This window comes from Furipterus horrens, unplaced genomic scaffold (assembly GCF_987537825.1).
Source record: "Furipterus horrens unplaced genomic scaffold, mFurHor1.1.pri manual_scaffold_4, whole genome shotgun sequence".
Lineage (NCBI taxonomy): Eukaryota > Metazoa > Chordata > Mammalia > Chiroptera > Furipteridae > Furipterus > Furipterus horrens.
This window is the reverse complement of record NW_028327174.1, coordinates 1663059-1682152: the sequence shown is the minus strand read 5'-3', so window position 1 is coordinate 1682152 and position 19094 is coordinate 1663059. Positions and strand designations below refer to the sequence as shown.

The following is a 19094-nucleotide window of genomic DNA, read 5'->3' as shown; positions in this document are numbered from 1 at the left end:
CCTGGGTCACACTGGAATGACCCATGGGACGTCCGCTCTTGTCGGTTGGTCAGCAGCCTGAACTCTCTTTGCCGGGTTCCAGGGCTCGTGTCCTGGGCACAGGGGCTGTGATGCTGCCTCTGTGATCACAGTGAGCACCAGCCTGCTCCTGCTCGGGCCCAGCTGACCCTCGTGCTACAAAGGCCCGCGCGCTGGCTGAGGCGCCATGGGCCATTGCGTGGGGTGTGCCCGGGCTGTGCTCTTGGGGGTGACAGTGCCAGTCACGGGGCTGTTGCTCCTGAGGGCCTCCTGCATCTGGGACCTGTTTCTCCAAGTCACCCGAGCAGACTGATGGCAGCAGCGTCGCTCCCATTTGCTGAGTCGGGAGCCAGATGGCTCCTGAGCAGTGGCCGGGCTCCCGCTGTAGCCCTGTGTGACCTACGACGTCTCCACGGGGCCTAAGCCGCTGTTCCCATCTTAGTCCAGAACGGCTTCACCTGAGTTCACTGGGGGTGCTTGCACGTCCACTCCCTCCCCACGCAGTGACTGTGCCGCTGGCCCTCAGGCTGCTGGCAGACGCGGCACTGCCAGTCCTGGGCACGGCGCCCCTCCGCATGGCTGTGCTCAGTGCGCACGGCCCAAGTCCCCGCCTGTGTCCTGCAGATGCTTCTCCAAAGTGAGCTTTACCTGCCGATGCCTGTTGGTCTCATTCAGATGTCACATTTAGACATAGAACCATCATGTGTCCTTGGGGTGGGCATGCTGACCCTCTGACACAAGGGAGGTGGCACCGGCTGCTCCGATCAGACGCGCCGGGCCTGCCGCGGGTGGCGTGCGCAGCCTCCACTTGGGCGTGTGTCAGCGGTGAAGGCTTCTCCCGCATCCCGCGCCGTGTCCCCGGAGCGTGTGTCTCTTGACTGTGCACGTGATCCTCCGTGTTCTTTTTCTGCAGGACAACTACACCTTTGCCCAGCCGGGGATTCAGATGAAGGTGAAGATGCTGGAAGAGCTCGTGAGCCGGATTGACAGTAAGCAGCTCCCTGGTGGGCAGGCGGGGCCGGGGGGCTGCGGGGGCGCGCGCCCCTCCCTTTGTGGGGCGAGGGGCTCAGAGGGCCGTCCCCGTGCGGGGCATCGAGCGCGCGCCGCAGACAGGCCGCCCTCGCTCTGTGCTGGGCGGCGGCGGTCCTGATCTGGGCAGCGGAGTTCTTGCTCTCGGCTCCCCTCGGGCTCTGCCTCCTGCCTCTGTGCCTCGTGCCGCTGCCGCAGACGCTGGCGTGACTTCGCCATGGAGCCCAATTAATTCCCGGGTCTGGAAATAGCGTCTTTCATGTTATGGCCGTTGTAGATTGTGCTTTCATGTTTAAGTGGGGGCTTCGCAAGGCTTTTCACCTGCGTCCTTAAAATCCCCCCTCACCCCGTGATGTGCTGACTGTCACACTGCAGCCGGGAAGTTTAATTAAGTGGAAGCAGAGAGAGAACCCGGCCCGCTCCAGGCCTGTTCTCCTGGTAGCTGTTAAATTAATGAACAGAGCGTCAGCAGAGAGACACGGAGCGGAACCAGGCGTGGATTTGTGACGCCAGCCGGCCGGTGACAGGCGCGCAGAAGGGAGGTGGTCTTCCCTGGGGAGCTTGCAGCGTGCCACTGAGGGCGCGGAACCCTGCGCTCTGCTGCCATGTGGACGTGGGGCGGGCGCCCGCGTCCCTGGGCCCCTGCCCGCGGCGCCACTGCCAGCGGACCGCCTCGGCAGCGGGCGTCTGCACGCGGGAGGCGCTCGGCCTGGGAAACGCCGGCTGGCGTGGCCCGCAGAGCCGTGCGGTTGCTGAGCGCTGTGCCGCTCCCCGACGGAGCCTGGCTTTCAGCTCTGTGTCTCTGGGTCTCACTCCGTTTCCATGTTATGACGCTTTACGGCTCTTGCAATGGCACTGACTCGATTCAGCGTGTGTAGCTGCTTCCCAGCCTGTCTGTTCGGACGCTGTCTGTGGCTTACGGAACCGCGTTTGTGTGCATTCGTTGTTAATCTCCCCGTGAGACCGCCCTTTGATTTGCTGGGCGTTTTCCCGACCAGTGGTTTCAAACCGCTCCCTGGTCCCGGTCAGTTCTCTGAGACACGACTTGCAGGGGATGTGAATCGCAGTTCTCCAGCGGCTCCTCCGTCCCCCGCGCCCTGGGGGGCAGGTTTTGTGTTGGCCTGCGAGGGCGCTGTGGTTAGTGCCATGTGCCCCTGGGCTGCAGCTGGGGGAGGAGCCGATGGCTGGGCCCGGGGCTGCGGTCTGGGGCGTGCGGGTTTGCTGGGCGATGGCTCAACAGGCCCACGCAGCAGCGGGGGTCCTGCCCGGCCCTGCGCCGCGTGTCTGTCACGGCGGTACGTGCGGCGCCCTGTGGGGACAGCGCTTCATCCTGCAGGCTTTCGTTACGTCACCAGCCCTTACCACGCAGAAGGCGCGTGTTCCTTACAGGTTGCACTGGGTGACATGATTGCTGTTCCGGGGACACCTGGGAGAGCTTCTGTGATGGCCTCAGAATAAAAGTCGCCCGGCTTTCACAGTGGGAGACGCGCAGAAGGGCCGGGGTGCGGGCTTTCTGGTGGGTGGGAGCCGTGCCCAGGGCCTCAGCCACAGGACGCCCGCGCCCCCTTCCGTCAGTCAGCTCGTGGAGCAAGAGTGCGTGAGCTTGGAGCCTTTCCTGGGGCTGTCAAGGTTTTATTAAGGGCAGGACATGCAGGGAAGAAAAAATTGCTTTTAAAAAAACCACTGCCTCCTGTCTGCATTTTAGGGGAAGGAGGGCTTTATTTCAGAACTCTCCGGCAGTTTGATGAGCACACCTTCGTGGACTTGTTAAGGAAGGCGCAGGGGGTGCGCACGGCCCAGGTGGCTCTGCCCGTGAGCTGCGGGAAGTGGGGCGCTCCGCTGCAGGGCTGTAGGGCGCTGTGCCCAGGAGTCAGAAAGGAGCGGGGTGGCGAGGGGGCCCAGGCCTCGGGGGCGGGGGCGCGCAGGGGGTCAGAGGAGGGGCAGAGCCGGTGGGGAGGAATGGCTCACGAATTTCCAAGCAGCACTTTTAAGTAGGTTTCTGTTTTGAGGAGTACTGCACCCACATTCTGTTACCCCCAAGCCTCTCGGAAGAGTCTGTTATGTGGACAGGCAGGTGCTGTGAGGGAGAGGGAGGGTCGTGCCTGCATGGGGCCCGGCGGGAAGGACGGGCAGCTGTCCAAGACTGGCCCTGGGTGGGAATAATGACCCATGGTGAGAGAGCCGAGCTGGCTGAGAGAAGCCCCGGGGCCTGCCTGTGACCCCCGGGACAGAACGGGGGTGCCTGAGCCCCGGGATTTGGAATGAAAGGAAAAGGCTAGAGCGGGGAGGACTAGATAATCCCACCCAACCTTCCCACTTACGACACCTACAGAAATACTGGATAAGAGTGTTTTTAAGCCAGCACACACAGAGAAAAGAAAAGAGAAGGAAAAAGGAGACCAGATTTCTGAAAAGCATTGAACTGCTAATAAGAGAACAAAGGCTTCCTGGCCAGATTCTGAGCGCTTGCTAGACCCCAGGGAATCGCGCGCCACAGGAAAGCCGCTGCTGTGCGGAGGGCACTGCTCCTCCTGGAGAAGGAAGTCACCGCGGCGTGAGCGGTGCATCCGGCAGCCGCATGGAGTGGGGGGGGCAACCCCCAGACCCGCGGTCCCTACCTAGTGGGCACCAGGGGCCCGTGTCCTGGAAGGCGGCTTTTCCGTAGATGGCGGGGAGGGCGGAGGCGGAGCTCACCTGCTGGGCGCCAGCTGCTAACCGCCTCAGACCAGTGGCTCGGGGGTTGGGGACCCCCGCCCCAGCCCACCCAAGACAGGGAGTCTGAGCAGTGCCCCCGTGCGCTCTGAGGCCCAGGAGGCTCCAGCAGCCTCCCAGAGGCTTGCGAGGTAGGCTCGCGTCCCCTGGAGGACTGGTGTTGTGGGAGCCCCCAGCGGGGTCGTCGGCGCTGCGGTTCTCGGGAGAAGCGGGGCCCAGCTCCCCGGGAGGAGGTTGCTGCGTGGGAGTGGTTTCTGCAGACCACGCATGCGCGCGCCCACACACGCACACGCGCTCCCGCTCTGCGCTGGATTGTGGCTGTTTCCTGCCAGACCACGGTCCAGCGAAGTTTTCCTCTTCAGCTGTTCCTCATTTGTGAGACCTGTCCCTTAAGGTTCTCCATCGGATCATCATTTTTTCAATTGCAAAAGCCCCATTTGATCATTCTTCAAATCTCTTATCAAAAATCGTATAGCTTGCTTTTCCTCTGCAGACATTTCCTGGCTTCTCTCTTTTTATTTCTTCACACGTAAGTAAAGATAACAGTTTCATGGTATAGACCCAAAAATTACAAAATCTCCGCATTCTGTGGCCAGCTTCTGCTCTCTGTTGTTTTCCCACTTACGGAGTTGTGGGTGTGCGATCACCTTGTGTGCAGGTCATTCTGTCAGAGATGTGTGTGCGTGTATGTGTGTAGGTGTGCACGCGCGTATGTGCATGCATGTGTGTGCACACGTGTGTATGGGTGCACACGTGTGTGTGTGTGTGTGTGTGTGTGTGTGGCTACTTTGTAAAAGCCTCCTTCACAGTTGGTCCTGTTATGAGGGCCTGCTTGGCCCTGGGGCCCTGGCTGGGCGGCCAGAGGTCCTGCCTGGCACTGGCTCCTCTGCCCCCGGGAACAGCTGCTAGCGTAGATGACACTGACGGGACCCAGGGAGGCCGGGGCGGCGGTGGCTGCTGTTATTAAAGTCGTACACTTTCACCCTTATGCGAAAAATATAACGGAGTCTTTTTATGGAGAGCAGTCCTACCTCTGTGTGTTCAGTGGCTTTATACCCACCTGTCCGTTTTCTTTCCTGTGCTTTTCAATTTGGATTCCGTGTGATTTTTAATGACATTTCTCTGAAACCTGTCTTGACTACAATATAAGTTTAAAATTGACTTATTCTTTCAAGAGAGAATTTAGTTACAGCTGGTAAATTAGATTCAGCTTTGTCATCACCCAAGTGAAAATATTTTTATTACTGCCGTGAGGTGCACCGTCAGGGATCAGAGGTGGACAGGCGGCACCGTTCCAGCCGTGGGGTGGCCCTGCCGCCATCCCAGCCTGAGACCTGCGTGGTGATGCACCGTCCCCCAGCCTGCCCCCCTGCCCCCTGCCCCCGCAGGCCTTTGCGTGAGGAGCCCCGTCCCAGGAGCCTCCCATGGGCATCTGGGGGCCTCGGGGTCAGGCCTGTTAACCCTCCCTGCCCCGCCCCCCGCCACCAGCAAGGCCAGTAGTGCTGGAAGGGTGTGGCTGCGACTTCGGCGCTTGGGGCCCCCTTGACCCTGCCCTGCGCCCCTGCTCTCCTTCTGGGCCTTGCCGCCTCCCCAGCCCCTGGTGTTTCCCACCCAGTGTAAGCTGGTTTTCAGGTTTCCTCCCCTGAGCAGGTCGACGGAAGCTTATTTTCCAAAAGCCAAGGAATAACTCTGCCCTTGTTCGGACTGGCAGGGTCCCAAGAGGGTCTTGGGGGCTCTTGACATCACTTGCGTCCCTTGCAGGACAGAGGGAGCAGGTCATTTTTAAGACCCCGCACGGATGCGCCCGGCTGGGTTTTGAGCGCCGGGGACATTGTGTCCTGTGTCCGAGGACAGAACATTCACAGTTGCTGCGGGGGCTTCGTCCCAGGCCTGTGCTCAGCGTGGACGGAAGCAGCCTCCGTTCCCAGCGGCGGCCTCCAGTGGGGCTCCGCCCCCAGCCCAGCTACGGCCGGAAGCCTCCTGCTGCAGTTTTGGCTGCGCCACAGAGGGCCAGGGAGGGGCCGGCCCCCCTGCCTCGCAGCCTCTGTGCAGGGCCCTGGGGACCAGGGAGGGGCAGAGGCTTGGTCCCTTGTGCCCGTTCTTCCTGGAGCCTCCTGGACACGCTGTGCAGTCGGTTTCACGCCCTCTGGTGGGCGCGTGGGCGTGGTGGGGAGCGGCGGCTGTCGCGTGGGGCCCGCGCGTCGTGATTGAGAGGCTTTGATCCTTGACGATGATGTCTTTGTGACCCTCGGTCCTGAGACCGGTGCTCAGAGTGCATTGCCAGACAGGCTTCCGAATGCAGCAGCTCTCCTCGGCCTCAGGAAGGGGGAGCTGTCGCGGTTGTGAAGGCAGGCCATCGAGTCCGTCCTGCAGTGGTTCCCCAGGGTCGCTCTGTGTCCACACGGCGTGCAGGGACTGTGGGTCATTTTGTCTCCCCACCGTAAGGAACAGCGTCCCTCCGACGGTCAGGGCAAGGGGTGGCCTCGGCCGCCGGTCGGGTCGTGTCTGTGCCAGCAGCTGGGGGACCGTCCCTGTGATGGGGTCGTGTCCTTCCCAGCCCGTCAGCCACCGGCCCTCCCCTGAGAGGCTGTGAGGCACTTCTGCCTTCACAGCAGCGCCGTGGTGGCCCCTCAGGGTGCCCTGTGCCGTGGCTGTGGGTCTCTGGGGGCTTTGCTGCGCAGAGCGCAGGCAAAGTGGGCACATTTGTCGGGTCGGAGCTCCTGCCTGGATTTGTGTCTGAACCGAGGGCGGCTCACAGCCTTCCCTCCACGGGGCCGGGCCGCCGGGGAAGGGCTGGCGGGGCTGACACCTGTGCCCTGCCCACTGCATGGCTGCCACCGCGCCAGGGACTCCCCTGAGTGAGGGAGCGGGGCTCTCCCTGTTCTCCAGGAGAGAACCTGGCGCACCAAGAGCCTGTAGAACTTTCCAGAAGCTGCCTGAGAATTGAACCCAGGCTCTCCTAGCTCGGCAGCCTGAGGTCTGCCCGCTGCCTTCCTGCTGCCCGTCTCAGCGCGGCCCCCGCCCCCGAGGCCCAGCGCTGGGCCCTGGTGCCCGGGCCTTTTCTGGCTGTTAACCTGTTAACTCCTGGTCCGGCAGATGCGGGCGGGAGCCCCGGGCGAGGCCTTCTTGGCTGGAAGAGGCCCGTGTGCCATGTTGGCGGCTGGCTTTTGTTCTTTTTCTCTTCTGACTGGTTAGAGAATTGAAACATTCCCCCTGAATCAGAGCCTATTCAAGGCGCCGGCGACATTGGTGCACGCACGTCTGTCCTCAGCCTGCGGAGGGGCTTTGAAAAGTGTCCTTTGTCAGGTGCCCCAGTGCGAGCGAGCAATTATGCTCTCTGCTGGGCAGGCGGCTCTGCATGGGCCCGGCCCTGCAAAGACGGAAGCCGGCCTGTGTTCTTCACGCCACGTCAGCGGGTTACGCGGTGGGTCTTACTCTTCAGCATAAATCCCGGGGTATGATGTGTTTGCATAACTTATTTTTATTTTTAATCAAGAAGATGAGACGTCTCAGCAGAATTTTCAGCCTGTGGGTCTGCTGAGGAAAGCGGCAGCAGGTGTCGTTGGGGCTCTGCCCACCCGCACGTGCCAGCGCCTTCCAGGCGGCTCCGGCCTGGCACAGCCCTGGCCGGCCACGGGGGGCTCTGGGAAAGGCCCCATGGTCTGAAGGCGGCGTCACCCCGCCTGCCCGCCCGTTTGTTACACGCACACCTTTGCTTCCGATCGAGTGGACGTTTCAGATACAGGTCCTCTCTCATCAGATCACCTGTACCAGCGTCTGTGCCCAGGTCCTTGTGACACAGGAAAAGGGACCCTTCAGCACACACGTGGGCAGCTCTGTAGTGAGGGCAACTCCTGTAATTCAGCCGTCCGTTTCTCAACATGGGCCACGTCAGAGCAGCCTCGCCAGGGACACGCCAGAGGGCGGTGGCAGTCACTCTCCGTGCCTCTTCCAGTGGGGGGCGGGGGGGCACATGGTTGGGGGACGGCCGCCTCCATGAGAGCAAGGCCTGCTGTCCTGTGTGTTAGGATGAGGCCCTGGCGGGCCCGGGATCCAGGCGAGGGGTGGCTGCCCAGTGTGCATGGGCCTCGAGGTGCCTGCTGTGGGCACGTGGCCCCCTGGGGTCTGCATCGGCAGAGAGGAGGCCAGGTCCCCAGGACGCTGAGTCTGAGTCGGTAATTCTGATGAGATGGAGCTGCTGAGCCTCCCGGTTCGTCTTCTGCCTCTGCTGCAGGGCCCGACCTCCTGGAGGGCCAGACGCCGCTCGGCTCCTCTGCGGCTCCCCCTGCCTGGGCGGGAGCACCTGGGGGCCGGGCAGATCCCCGGGCGGCTGACGGGTGCAGAGCCCGAGGGCCCTGGCGGGGGCGTGAGCGGGGCGCAGCCACGGCGGCCCCCCTGACGCCCGGCCTGCGTTTGTGTCCCGCAGAGCAAGTGCACCGGCACCTGGAGGAGCACGAGGTGCGTTACCTGCAGTTCGCCTTCCGCTGGATGAACAACCTGCTGATGCGGGAGCTGCCGCTGCGCTGCACCGTCCGCCTGTGGGACACCTACCAGGTGAGCGGGCGCCGCCCGGGGCCGTGGGACACGCACCAGGTGAGGGGGCGCCCCTGCCCAGCCTGCGTGGCACCCGGCTGGCCTGGAGAGAGTGCTCCTGGTGGGACGCAGGCCTTCGAAAGCCCGTCTCTGGTGTCCCTGTCGTCTGCGTGGGTGTAGCAAGGAGAGCACTTGCTGCGGGTGCTTGCAGCTGGTTTCACTGCAGCCAGGCGGCAGTGGCCGTGCTGTGTCTCCCCGCGCCGTGCGTGTGCTGCTGGGTCCCGTGCGGGCAGCGTCCGGGGGCGGGCGGCGCGAGCACAGGTGACCCCAGTGTGGGCCTGCGTCTTACTTACGACACGACTTGGAAGGACGCCAGCGGGGGCGGCCCAGTGGGAGGTCTTCTCCTCTCCGTTGACTCCAGTCTGTTTCTTCGGGGACTGGCTTTTCTGGAACAAACCACCTCTGCTCCCCCGCGTGTCCCGTTGTTCACACCGGCCCCTTTCCGCTTCGTGGGCAGTGTTTGCTGACGCTGAGGCCAGGCTGGGGTGACGGGGAGGGCGGCGGGCGCCTGTCAGCCCCGGGCCACACCGAGGAGCTGGTGCTCACCCCTCGGGCAGGCGCCCCTGCAGCGGGTGGGCAGCGGCCTTGGGGACGGAGCCGGCCTGCTCTGGGCAGCAGCCTCAGCCGCAGGCCCTGCTTGGGCTCTGGCGTCATGGCCTTGCCTGTGGGCAGCCATGGAGAGGGTGCCCCTGCCTGTGGGGCAGGCAGCCTCGGTCTGGTTGGCGCCCTGGCTGGCTGTTGGTGCGCGGGGCCCCGCACCGTGAGTCCCGGTGTCCACTTCTTTGCACGAGCCATCGGGACACAACCCTAGCGGTGTCCCAGTGCTGGCTGTGCTCCATGGCCCGTGTCCCGTGGCTCCACGCCTCGTGGTCTGACTCGCTTTTCCTTCCCACACTGCTTGGTGGTCGCTGCGGACGCTGTGGTGGGTCAGGAGACTGGCCCTGGCGGGAGGCTTCCTTGGCTGGAACGTCGTCCTGTGCATCAGGAAGTTGTGGGTTTGATCACCAGTCTGAGCACAGGCCTAGGTTGCGGGTTCGATTCCCGGTGGGGTGCGTGCAGGAAGCGGCGATCGATGTTTCTCGTTCTGCATGTGTCTCCTCCTCCCTCCCTCCTTCCTTCGTTCCCTGCCTCTCCCAGCCTCCCTCCCTTCCTCTACTTGAAATCAATAAAACATATCCTTGAGTGAGGATTAAAAGAAAGAAAAAAATGTCAGACCTCTGACTTGGGTTTTGATTTTTTAGGGACTCGGCAGCTACAGAATTTCTGACCACCAGCATGTGTTGGGACATAAAGCCTTCCCCACTCGCTCAGACAACTGCTGGGTGTTAAACCGTGAGCGCAAGTGTGGCCTCTTTATCGAGTTAATTTTCCTGAGATTAAATTCCGTCACGGATTCACTCATTTGCACCATGACTCATTCTTGAACTGATGGCCGCTGGTCATACATTCTTTCATATCTTAAAATTGGGGGTATTTTTATTTACAGGCCTCAGTGACCATGAAATTGTATGGCATTTTCTGGCAGTGAAGGTACATAGTGATCATAGGATGGCGCTTGGTAACTCCTCTCCCCTAAACCGGCTGTTTGTTAGCGGGGCCGTTACCCCCGCCAGGGGCCGTGGGGGCCTGTCCGCAGCCGCTCGTCGCTGAGCACCTCCGCTGTCCCAGCCCCACCCCAGGGGTGGCACACAAGGGAGTGAGGTGCCGTGCCACAGGCGTGGAAGGACGGAAAACCACCGACACTCAGACATCAATTGCCCAACAGCAGGAGATGGCCCTTGCCCCCCACATGTGGCAGGACCCACCCTGGAGGGGTCCAGGCGCGGCTGCCCCGGGTGCGGTGGGCTGTCCAGCCCCAGGGCGTGGGCTGCAGGGGCTGGAGGCGAGGCCCTGTGTGGCCGTTGCGAGCCTCCCTCTGGGCCGTGCGTGGAAGGACGCAGCTGCCTTTCGCGGCTGACTCGCCAGCAGACACGTGCGTTTTGGTGACATTGGGTCAGAGAGTCAGCTTTGGGCACGCTTCCTTTGCTGGTGGGACGCAGCCGGGGAGCTGAGCTCCTCACGCCCGAGCCCCCTGCGCCCGCCCAGCCAGGGCGAGCCTGGTGTCCTGTGTCACCTGCCTGGCTCTCGCTTCTTGTCCCATCACCCGCTCCCGGGTGTCCCTGCTCTGTGTCTGTAAGGAGGCCAGCAGGCCACTGCCACGTGTGTGAGGGCAGGCGCAGAGGGGGCCGGGATGTCCACGTCCTCGTCTCCTGAAGTACCCGCCGCCCGGACACGGCCTGGAGAGCAGAGCAGGTGTGGCCTGTGTCTGTCTTCTTCTCCTGCATGATGACAGCCCTCGAAAGGAAACGGCAGGGCCCGTGGGCGGGGGGCGGGGGCCCTGTCCCAGGCGAGGACAGCCACCCGCAGAAGCCAGTCCCCACCAGCTGGATGGAAGGGGACGAGGAGCAGGTGTGGCCCGGCCTGCCCCAGGGGCGGATCTGAAGGCAGGCAGGGGTGGCCCCGCAGGCGTGTCTGCCCTAAGGTCTGGGGGGGTGGAGGGGTGGCGGGGCTGCTGCTTCGCTTCCCTGTAGTCAGGCTGGTGGGCGGCACCCTGCGGGGTGGGCAGGAGACCGGCCTCCGCTCTCACTGGAGGGCGTTGGAAGCCGCGGGCGGGCTCACCGCTGTTCCCTCTGGGCTCTGTTGTGGCTCCGCAGTCGCTGAGGTCTGCTTCTCTGGCTCCCTGGGCACGCCGTCCGGGTTCTGACGGGGCCGCGTGGGGCCTGGAGGAGGCTCTGGGTGCGCGGACCCCTCACGGCACGGGTTCCCCAGCGCGCACCTCTGCCGCCTCCTGGGGAAGCGCGTTCCCGAGCGTTCCACGCTGCCGGTGTGTTTGAGGACGGGCTTGTTTTCCTAACTGCTCTTCCCCAGAGGTCACTGTTCATGCCCGGAAACGCAACTGTCTTTGTGCCTGGGCGTTTTTCTCCTGCAGCGTTGCTGCATTTGCTTACCCAGAGGAAATGAGATCGTCTCGGAGAGGCCTGCGCCCCGTGTTCATGGCAGCGGCCCGCACAGCGGCGACTGTCCGCCATGACGGGTGAACAGGCACATGCATGCTGACACGCACACGCACCCAGGGGTGTTACGTGATGAAGGAGGACATGCAGGAGTGTGGTCCAAGGGCTGTACGAGGGGTGCAGGGAGGCGACGGGGGTGTCCCGGCGAGGGGGGGAAACTGTGCTGGGGAGAGCACGGGAGTGGGGGGAGGCTCCCGAGCAGCCGTGCGGTAGGAGCTTCCAGAAGGTGGAGTGCCCAGTGGGCTAGTCTGCAGGTCCCAGGGGCTATCCAGCACTTGAGAAATGACACCGAGGGTCTGTCAATTAACTTTGACTCAGTGAAACTGAAGGTGAGTGGCACACAGGCCCGTTGTGGGAACGGGGCGGCCCCTCCGGGGAGGGCGCGGGGACACCTCTGTACAGAGGCCGCCGGGAGCCACCCCCGAGTGCGCGTGTCTCAGGGAAAGGGAAAACGTCCTTCTGCAGGGTGGCTTCATTTGGCTCCAGGCGTTTATTAAAGTCCTCCCTGGTGGGACCAGAGACCCTGCGTTCTGATTAAGCCACTTGCCTGGCCCCTGCCCGAAATGGCGGCTTTGGCCACCACCCAGTGGGCTGCTGTCGGTCACCGACCAGGACTAGGGACTGGTCACCTCAGCTGCAGGTCAGGTCACTCACACTCCGTCAGGCAGGGCCGCTGCCCAGGGGTCCGAGTAGACCCCAGGCCGCGGGACACGCCGTGGGCCATCAGTCTGCAGGGTGTTTTCTTCCCAGCTCAGCTCTGAGCTGCTCGCCTGCAGGCAGGGACCCGGGGCCTCAGCGCAGGGGAGGGTGTGTTTGGACGTTTCCCGAAGCTCCGGCGGGTGCCTGTCTGTGACACCTCGGACGCCGGCAGGCGCTGGGTCTGCGTCCCGGTCGACAGTGCCCGCGCGGCCGTGGGTGCAGCCGCCGCTGCGAGCCAGCCTGTGGGATGGCCACTGGGAGTCGGCATTGAGGGGCCTGGAGCTCGCCTGGAGGTAGTCGGGCAGGCGGTGTAAGGTGGCCACTGTCGGGGGAGTGGCGCGCTGCGGAGGCGCCGGGGACGCCGCCCGGCTCTCCCTGAGGCCCAGCTCCGGAGCCCAGCGGGGGCCCCGCTGGCCAGTTGGTGTGCAGAGGTTAGGGTTGGGGGTGCATGTTCCCACGAGTCCTCTCCTGTGCGCATCTGGCCGCTCGGTCCGCGGAGTCGTGTCTGCGTTGTAACTGGAAGCGCAAGGCCGTTCTGACTCTCTGAGCCAAAGGAGGCCTACCTGCTCATATCACGTTTGTCTCTGTCCCTGCACTCACCTGTCTGTCCGTCTGCTCACCCAGCCCTCTGCCCGCCTACTGCAGCGTGGGAACGCGGGCCCTGGTGTGGGGGGGCTCCTGCCAGGTGACAGTGTGTGGCGCCCTGGGCCTTCCAGGCTCCCGCCCGACCCGTGCACCTGTGGCGGAGGTGGAGCTGCGGGCTGGGCCCCCCCAGTAGGGTGGGGAAGCGGGCGCCTTCCCCCACAACGCGCAAGCCCCGCCTCCTGCAGGAGCCACCAGGTCACCGTCAGCTGGGGAGGGTTAAAGGGGAGCCCCTGCAGCAGGACTGTGCCCCCGCTGCTGAGCTTGGGGGGGCGGGCGTCTGGGCCAGGGCTGCACCCCTTCTTCAAGCCTCAGCGGAGTCCGCGTCCGGGATTTAGAGGGAGCATTAAAACAAGTGTCTAGAATGACTGAGACTTCCTTCTCTGTACTTGAGCGTGGGTGGGGTTTCCCGGGGCGTACGCAGGGGCTGGGCACGACCGGAGGCCGACGGCTTCCCTCCGCGGGGCTTTGCCTGCCGCCTGGGCATGGGCTTGTCCCCGGGGGATGGGGACACCTGCCAACTTCCTCTCAGTCCTGGACGTGGCAGCGTTTCCTCCCTGTGTCGGTGAAATGTGAGGTGTCCACACGCGAGCAGATGCAGCTGTTGCTACTTTTGAGAAGGCATTTGATGAGCGAGTGCAGCCTGCGTGGGCCTGGCCGTGGGCCGGGGGCTCGGGAGCTGGGACCGGGCCATTCTGACGAGCCCGCCTCAGGGCCGCCAGGGGCACTGGGGCCCGGGCCGGCTGTGTGGTTGATAGGGAAGCCTGGTCCCGCGGGTTCGAGAGAGATGGGGCCGCAGGCGCAGCTGTCGGGGCTGTGGGCAAGGGCGGGCCCGCCGCGTGGGGACCCGGAGCTCCCGTCCCTGGGGCCTCTGTCTGACCCTCTGCTAACGAAGCCGGCAGCCCCACACAAAGGAAAGCCTAAATATGCATGAGGCCCGGATTATGAAGGAGCGTTGCAAGTTCTCATTTCGTGAGTATTCAGAGGTGGGAATACACACGCAAATGCAATCTCATCCGCCCGCGCTAGCTGTTCGTTCAGCATTCGGCTGCTGAGGGCTCGTGGGGGCAGGCTTCCACCTGCGGGCACCCTGGGGACACAGCCCCCCTTCCGAACCAGGCTTTGTTCCTGGTGGAGACGGGCGTCTGTCTGTCCCATGTGTCTGTCTCTGCCTCTCACTGGGTAAGCCCTGCTGTTGTGTTTAGTTGTTGGCTAGAGGGGCGGGGGGTCGGAAGTGCGGGCCCTGGGCTCCGGCCGTCTCCTCGGCGTGGTGCGGCGGCGTGGGCCTGTCGGGGCCTCAGCGTGCGCCCCCCGGGCGGCGGGTGGGGTGCAGTGCGTGGGCTTGCACCTGCCGGGCCCGTCCTCTGTAGGAGGTGGTCAGAGCCGCAGGCCGCGTGCAGCCACGCCTCCCTGGGTGTGCGGCTGGGCCTGAGCTGAGCCAGCCATGCGAGGGAGCTCGTCACGGCCCCTGCATCGGAGGGCGGGCCCGGGCCCTGGGAGCGTGTCTCCTGCTGGGGTCTGCGTCTGTCCCCTGGCACCCTGGGCAGGCAGCCCTTCCCTGTGCTCCGCCTCTGCCGGCTCCGGGTGGGGCCGGCACCAGGTGGTCTGCGGCCCTGAGAGGTCGGCCTGCAGGGGTGACAGGGCCTCTGCACGGCTCCTGGGAGGCCCCGGAGTCTCGTGTGACAGAGGGCAGCCAGCCTGCAGGAGCGCTCGAGGGAGGCCTGGGTGCCTTCCCGTCAAGCCTGAGGGGCAGGGGGCAGGAGGGGGCGTTCCTTGTGTGGGCTGTTTTCTCGGGCTCCGACCGCACGTGGGGGCTCCGCGCTGCCTCCACTGCTCCTCTCGCAGTCCCCGGGGCCCCAGGGGTGACACTGGGCGTCAGTGAGGCAGTGTCCCTGCCTCTGTCTCAGTGTCCGGCACCTCTGGTGCTGCTTGGTGTCCTTGGCTTGCTGACGCGTCACTTCAGTTTGCCTGTTGTCACGCGGCGTCCTGCCCTTGCGCACCTGCGTCCAGATTCCCTCTTCTCAGGAGGACCCCCGCCCTTGGACGGAACTCGCTCTCGTGCTCCGTGACCCGCCTTCACTGCTTCTGCTTCCCTCCAGGGCCAGGTTCTGGGCTCCCAGGGTTGGGCCTGGGGTCGCCGTGGGCGGGGCCGGGGTGGCGCACTCACGTGTGCTGGGCCTGCTCTCTCGGTGTGCGGGACAGGCCGGTGCTGCTCCGTGAGCACACCTGTGCACGCGCCTGTGCCCGCAGGGGCCCTGTGTGCTTCAGGAAACACGGGCTGAGACCACGGACACCCTGTCCAGTGTCTGCGGGGACCGAGCGCCGGGCTCGCCGTGGTCACTGCCGGCCGGGTCGGTGGCGCCGCCTGAGCGCTGGGCTCCCCGTGGTCACTGCCGGCTGGGTCCGCGCAGACTGAGCGCCGGGCTCCCCGTGGTCACTGCCGGCCGGGTCGGTGGCGCCGCCTGAGCGCCGGGCTCGCCGTGGTCACTGCCGGCCGGGTCGGTGGCGCCGCCTGAGCGCCGGGCTCGCCATGGTCACTGCCGGCCGGGTCGGTGGTGCCACCTGAGCGCCGGGCTCGCCATGGTCACTGCCGGCCGGGTCGGTGGCGCCGCCTGAGCGCCGGGCTCCCCGTGGTCACTGCGGCCGGGTCGGTGGCGCCGCCTGAGCGCCGGGCTCGCCGTGGTCACTGCCGGCCGGGTCGGTGGCGCCGCCTGAGCGCTGGGCTCCCCGTGGTCACTGCCGGCCGGGTCGGTGGCGCCGCCTGAGCGCCGCACCGGGTGGCGTTGTCTTCAAGTGCGGAGGCGGCAGCGCGCTTTCAGGACCCGGTTTCTTTCCCTGCCGCTGTGAGTGCACGGTCGTGAGGAAACGGCCTGGCCTGCCCAGCGCAAGGAGAGCGGGCCACCTCGTGCTGTCTCTGTTACCGTCAAGTGGGGCGCGGGAGCCCCGGGCACCCCGCCCTCGGAGAGACACAGCAAGATGCTTGTCTTGTCAAGCTCAGGATCTGGTGCACTCAGGTGTCAGGAATAAGCTCCTTTAATTAAACCGCACAAGGAATGGATGTTAACTCTAAAAGCGTCTTTCATTTCCTCCGTGCTGCTGACAACGTCTTTTGAAAAACGTACTGTACGCTTTAATCTCCGTCATCACGGAGAGCCGATGCTAAAGGACAGCCCAGTGTTTTCCGAAACGAGTTTGTTCTCACTGACAGGTGAAGGTGACTGTGGAGTGTGGTTCTGGCTCCTCACGAGGGGAGTGGGCACGGGAGTCCCAGCTCTGGCTGCCACGCTGTGACCGAGCAGGTGTGGCTCCTGCTCTGTGGGGCCCTCAGGGGCGGGGCGGGGCGTGCATGCTGTTCTGATTCCTGCCTCACTGCCGGGGCCCCTCCGTGGGGACGGAGCCACGCCTGCACGCAGAAGCCTGCGCCCAACAGCCGGGGTGCTGGCGGAGACCTCGCCGTTCCCTGTGGTTTAGGGCGTTGGGGTGGAAGGGCTCAGTCTCGGCCCTCCCTTACCTCTAACTCTCGGGGACCTAATGGGGGGGCAGTGCCCTGTGCCTGCAGCCCCCGCCTGGGTGGAACGGGCCGTCGGCAGGCCTCGTCCTCCCGTTGCCTGGGGCTCGGAAGCAGCTCACGGTTCAGTCTTGTCCTTAGCTAAAGTCTCCAGACCCTCAGGGCACCCGCGGACCCCTCAGCGCCTGTGAGTTCTGCTCGAACAGCTTCCGTCGGCCCGCGCGCACGTCTGGGTGCTGGACAGAGTGATTTGGGGAAACGCCGTGCCCCGTTTTGGACCCACTGAGTTGGAGGCCCGTGGCCCTTCCCGGGACCGTGCCCAGCGGACGTACAGGCCCGGGAGAAGTGGGCCACGCTGCGCTGTGGTGTGACACAGACAGGAAGGTGCTCTAAGACGCCGAGGGGAGGGAAGGAGTTCACTGAAGACGTCAGGGCAGGTGATCCGTCTGCCTGTCTGGGCACCAGCTATGGGAGATGCTGGAGCACAAGGCCCACCGCCCCAGGCTGGGCACCAAAAGGCGAGTGGGAGCCGCCTCCCGTCTTGGCAGGCCTCCAGTGTGGGGGCACAGCGAGTAGACGCCCGGGGCAGTCAGTAGGAAGTGTTAGGAGTCAGGGACAGCGTGGCTGGTGGCTCTGGTGTCCTGGCCTTTGTCTCTGCGGCCGTCCAGCAGGGGGCCCTGCTGACAGGAGTTGGGGCTGCCGGGCTGCCCGCTCCCGCAGGACGCCTGCTGATCTCGGGTTGGGTGGCCCTCCGCATGGCCTGCCACGGGGCTCAGGCCCGGCACCCCAGTGCCCTTCGGCCCTCTCTGCTGGCGTCCCCGGGGGAGCCGCAGGCGTGCGCCAGGCTGGGCATGAGGAGGGCCAGCTCACCAGGGACGTCTGCGCAGCGGCCTCCCGTGGGGCCTGTCCTGGGCTTGAGCGCCCTCAGTCGCGCCGTGGCCTGGGCTGTGCCGCGTGCCCTGGGCCAGCGCTCCGGGGGCTGCGCTGTGTTCGCGGCTTCGCGTGGCAGCGAGCGGCTGTAATGGATGCGTGTCTGTGGGAGCGATAGGGTTGTTTCCGCTCTAATGAGCTAACAGTGTCTCGCCACAGTCTCAGCAGCGCTGCTGTTCAGGACAAAGGGAGGCGTGCGGCTGGGGCCAGGGCACGGGTCCGCGGGGACGGGCTGGCAGCCGCTCTGCTCCCGGGCGCGGGCTGGGCGCACAGTTAAGATGATGCATGAGGTACGGAGTTTAGAAATTCAAAAGGTGAAGGCAAGAATTAGTTTAGTACATAATTAGACATATTATTTGTGACTGTACATTTTTAAACATGGTTCGCTGAAACAATAGGGTCCTATTTTTAGCCCCGGATAGCTAATAAATACCATTTTGGGCTGTTCTTCAACTCAGAAAGGCTCATAAATTTTCTTAATGACGTTAAGTGGCTAATTACACTGTACACTGTTAAAATAACTCCGGTTGCAAAGCCTTGTACAGCAAAAGTTGCAGAAGCCAGCTGTGGGAACGTCATCTGACTCAGTTGCCCAGTGACGTTCTAGGCCTGAGACGCCGTTGGAAGACTCCACAGAGCAGCATCATTTCTGTCGCAAGCCTGAGGCAGCCCCCACCGAGCGGGCTGCGGGAAGGGCCCCGGGCGGCTCGAGCAGAACGCCGCTGCTGGCCGTCCTGCCCCGGAGGCGCATCAGCCCTGGGCACTGCGCTGTCTGGCCCCGCCGGCTGCTGTTGAGTCTGTCTTCGTGGGGCGCACACATGGGAATCCACGGGCCGCCCTCCTGGGCACCCTCTGCGGGGAGGGACGTGTGTCCCTGCCCCCATCCCTGTCCCCGTGCCGCCCACGGGTCGTTCCCTGTGACTCCCTGTTGTGTTGAATACACACTGGGGCGGCCTGGCCACCCGCGCTCCTGGGATCTCGGGGTACAAATACCTGTTAAGCTTATTGATGGGGAATTTGAGTGCCTTGCTTGAATGGGCAACTTAAAACTCACTTAAGAAGTCAGTCCCCTGAAGCACGGGAGGAAAGAAGAACAGCCATAGTAGGAAAAAGCCCCCATCTGTGAAAAACCCGCACGTGCCGGTTGTGGCCCTCCGCTCACGTCAGCTCGTGGGGCCCCGTCACCTGCGGGAGTGGCCCTGCCTCTGTGTCCAGGTGATGCTCCGGGGCGCGGCTGAGGGGCATGGGTCAGCAGGCCGTCTTCCCACCGGGTCCTGCAAGCCTGTGTGCTGCAGGTGGGACCCTCGGTCGTCCTGGGGGCCTGCTGCCTTTTGGCGGCAGCGCCGGCCACTGTCCCTGCCCCCTGAGGTGCCGGGCTCTGGGCCTGCCTTGTTCGGGGCCAGCGGCACCCACTTCTTTGCTTTTATGGTCCAGATAGAACCGTGGAACCCTTAGCTCATGGTCAGAGGTGCCCAGCACACTAGTCGCCCCAGAGTGCACCTGTCCCCAGGGAAGCGCTGTGGCCTTGGTGTGCGGGCGTCCGGAACGCGGAGGAGCAGCCAGCATGTCCCAGTAGGTGCGCGGGTTCCCTCACTGGGACATCTGAGCTGGGAGCCCGTGTGACGCAGACACTGTCTTCTCGTCATGAAGTGAGGCGCAGAGGCTGACGCCGGCCATGTGGGAGTGTGCGAGGGGTGGACGGGCTCAGCCTTCCTCCCGAGACCCCTCCTGGTGCCGGGCTGGTGTGTGAGCGGCCCCGGTTCCCGGGGTGGAAACGTGCGGGAGTCTAAACCTCAGCAGATGGACGCGCGTGTCGGGGTCCAGAGGCCCTGGGTGCACGCAGGCGGGTGTGGCCGTGGAGGGGCCGCCGAGCCCCTGGGAATGGCGAGGGGAAGGGGCTGCCGAGCCGC

At 64.4% G+C, this 19094-nt stretch overlaps 1 protein-coding gene across 1 annotated transcript in view; it reads left to right on the top strand.

The window, feature by feature from the left end:
- TBC1D22A (TBC1 domain family member 22A) overlaps positions 1 to 19094 on the top strand; it is a 136531-nt gene that overhangs the window by 85231 nt on the left and 32206 nt on the right. Inside the window, exons 10-11 of the mRNA XM_090272247.1 lie at positions 932 to 1007; positions 8186 to 8313. Coding sequence (XP_090128373.1) covers positions 932 to 1007; positions 8186 to 8313 — 204 coding nt within the window. The remainder of the gene's footprint in view (positions 1 to 931; positions 1008 to 8185; positions 8314 to 19094) is intronic.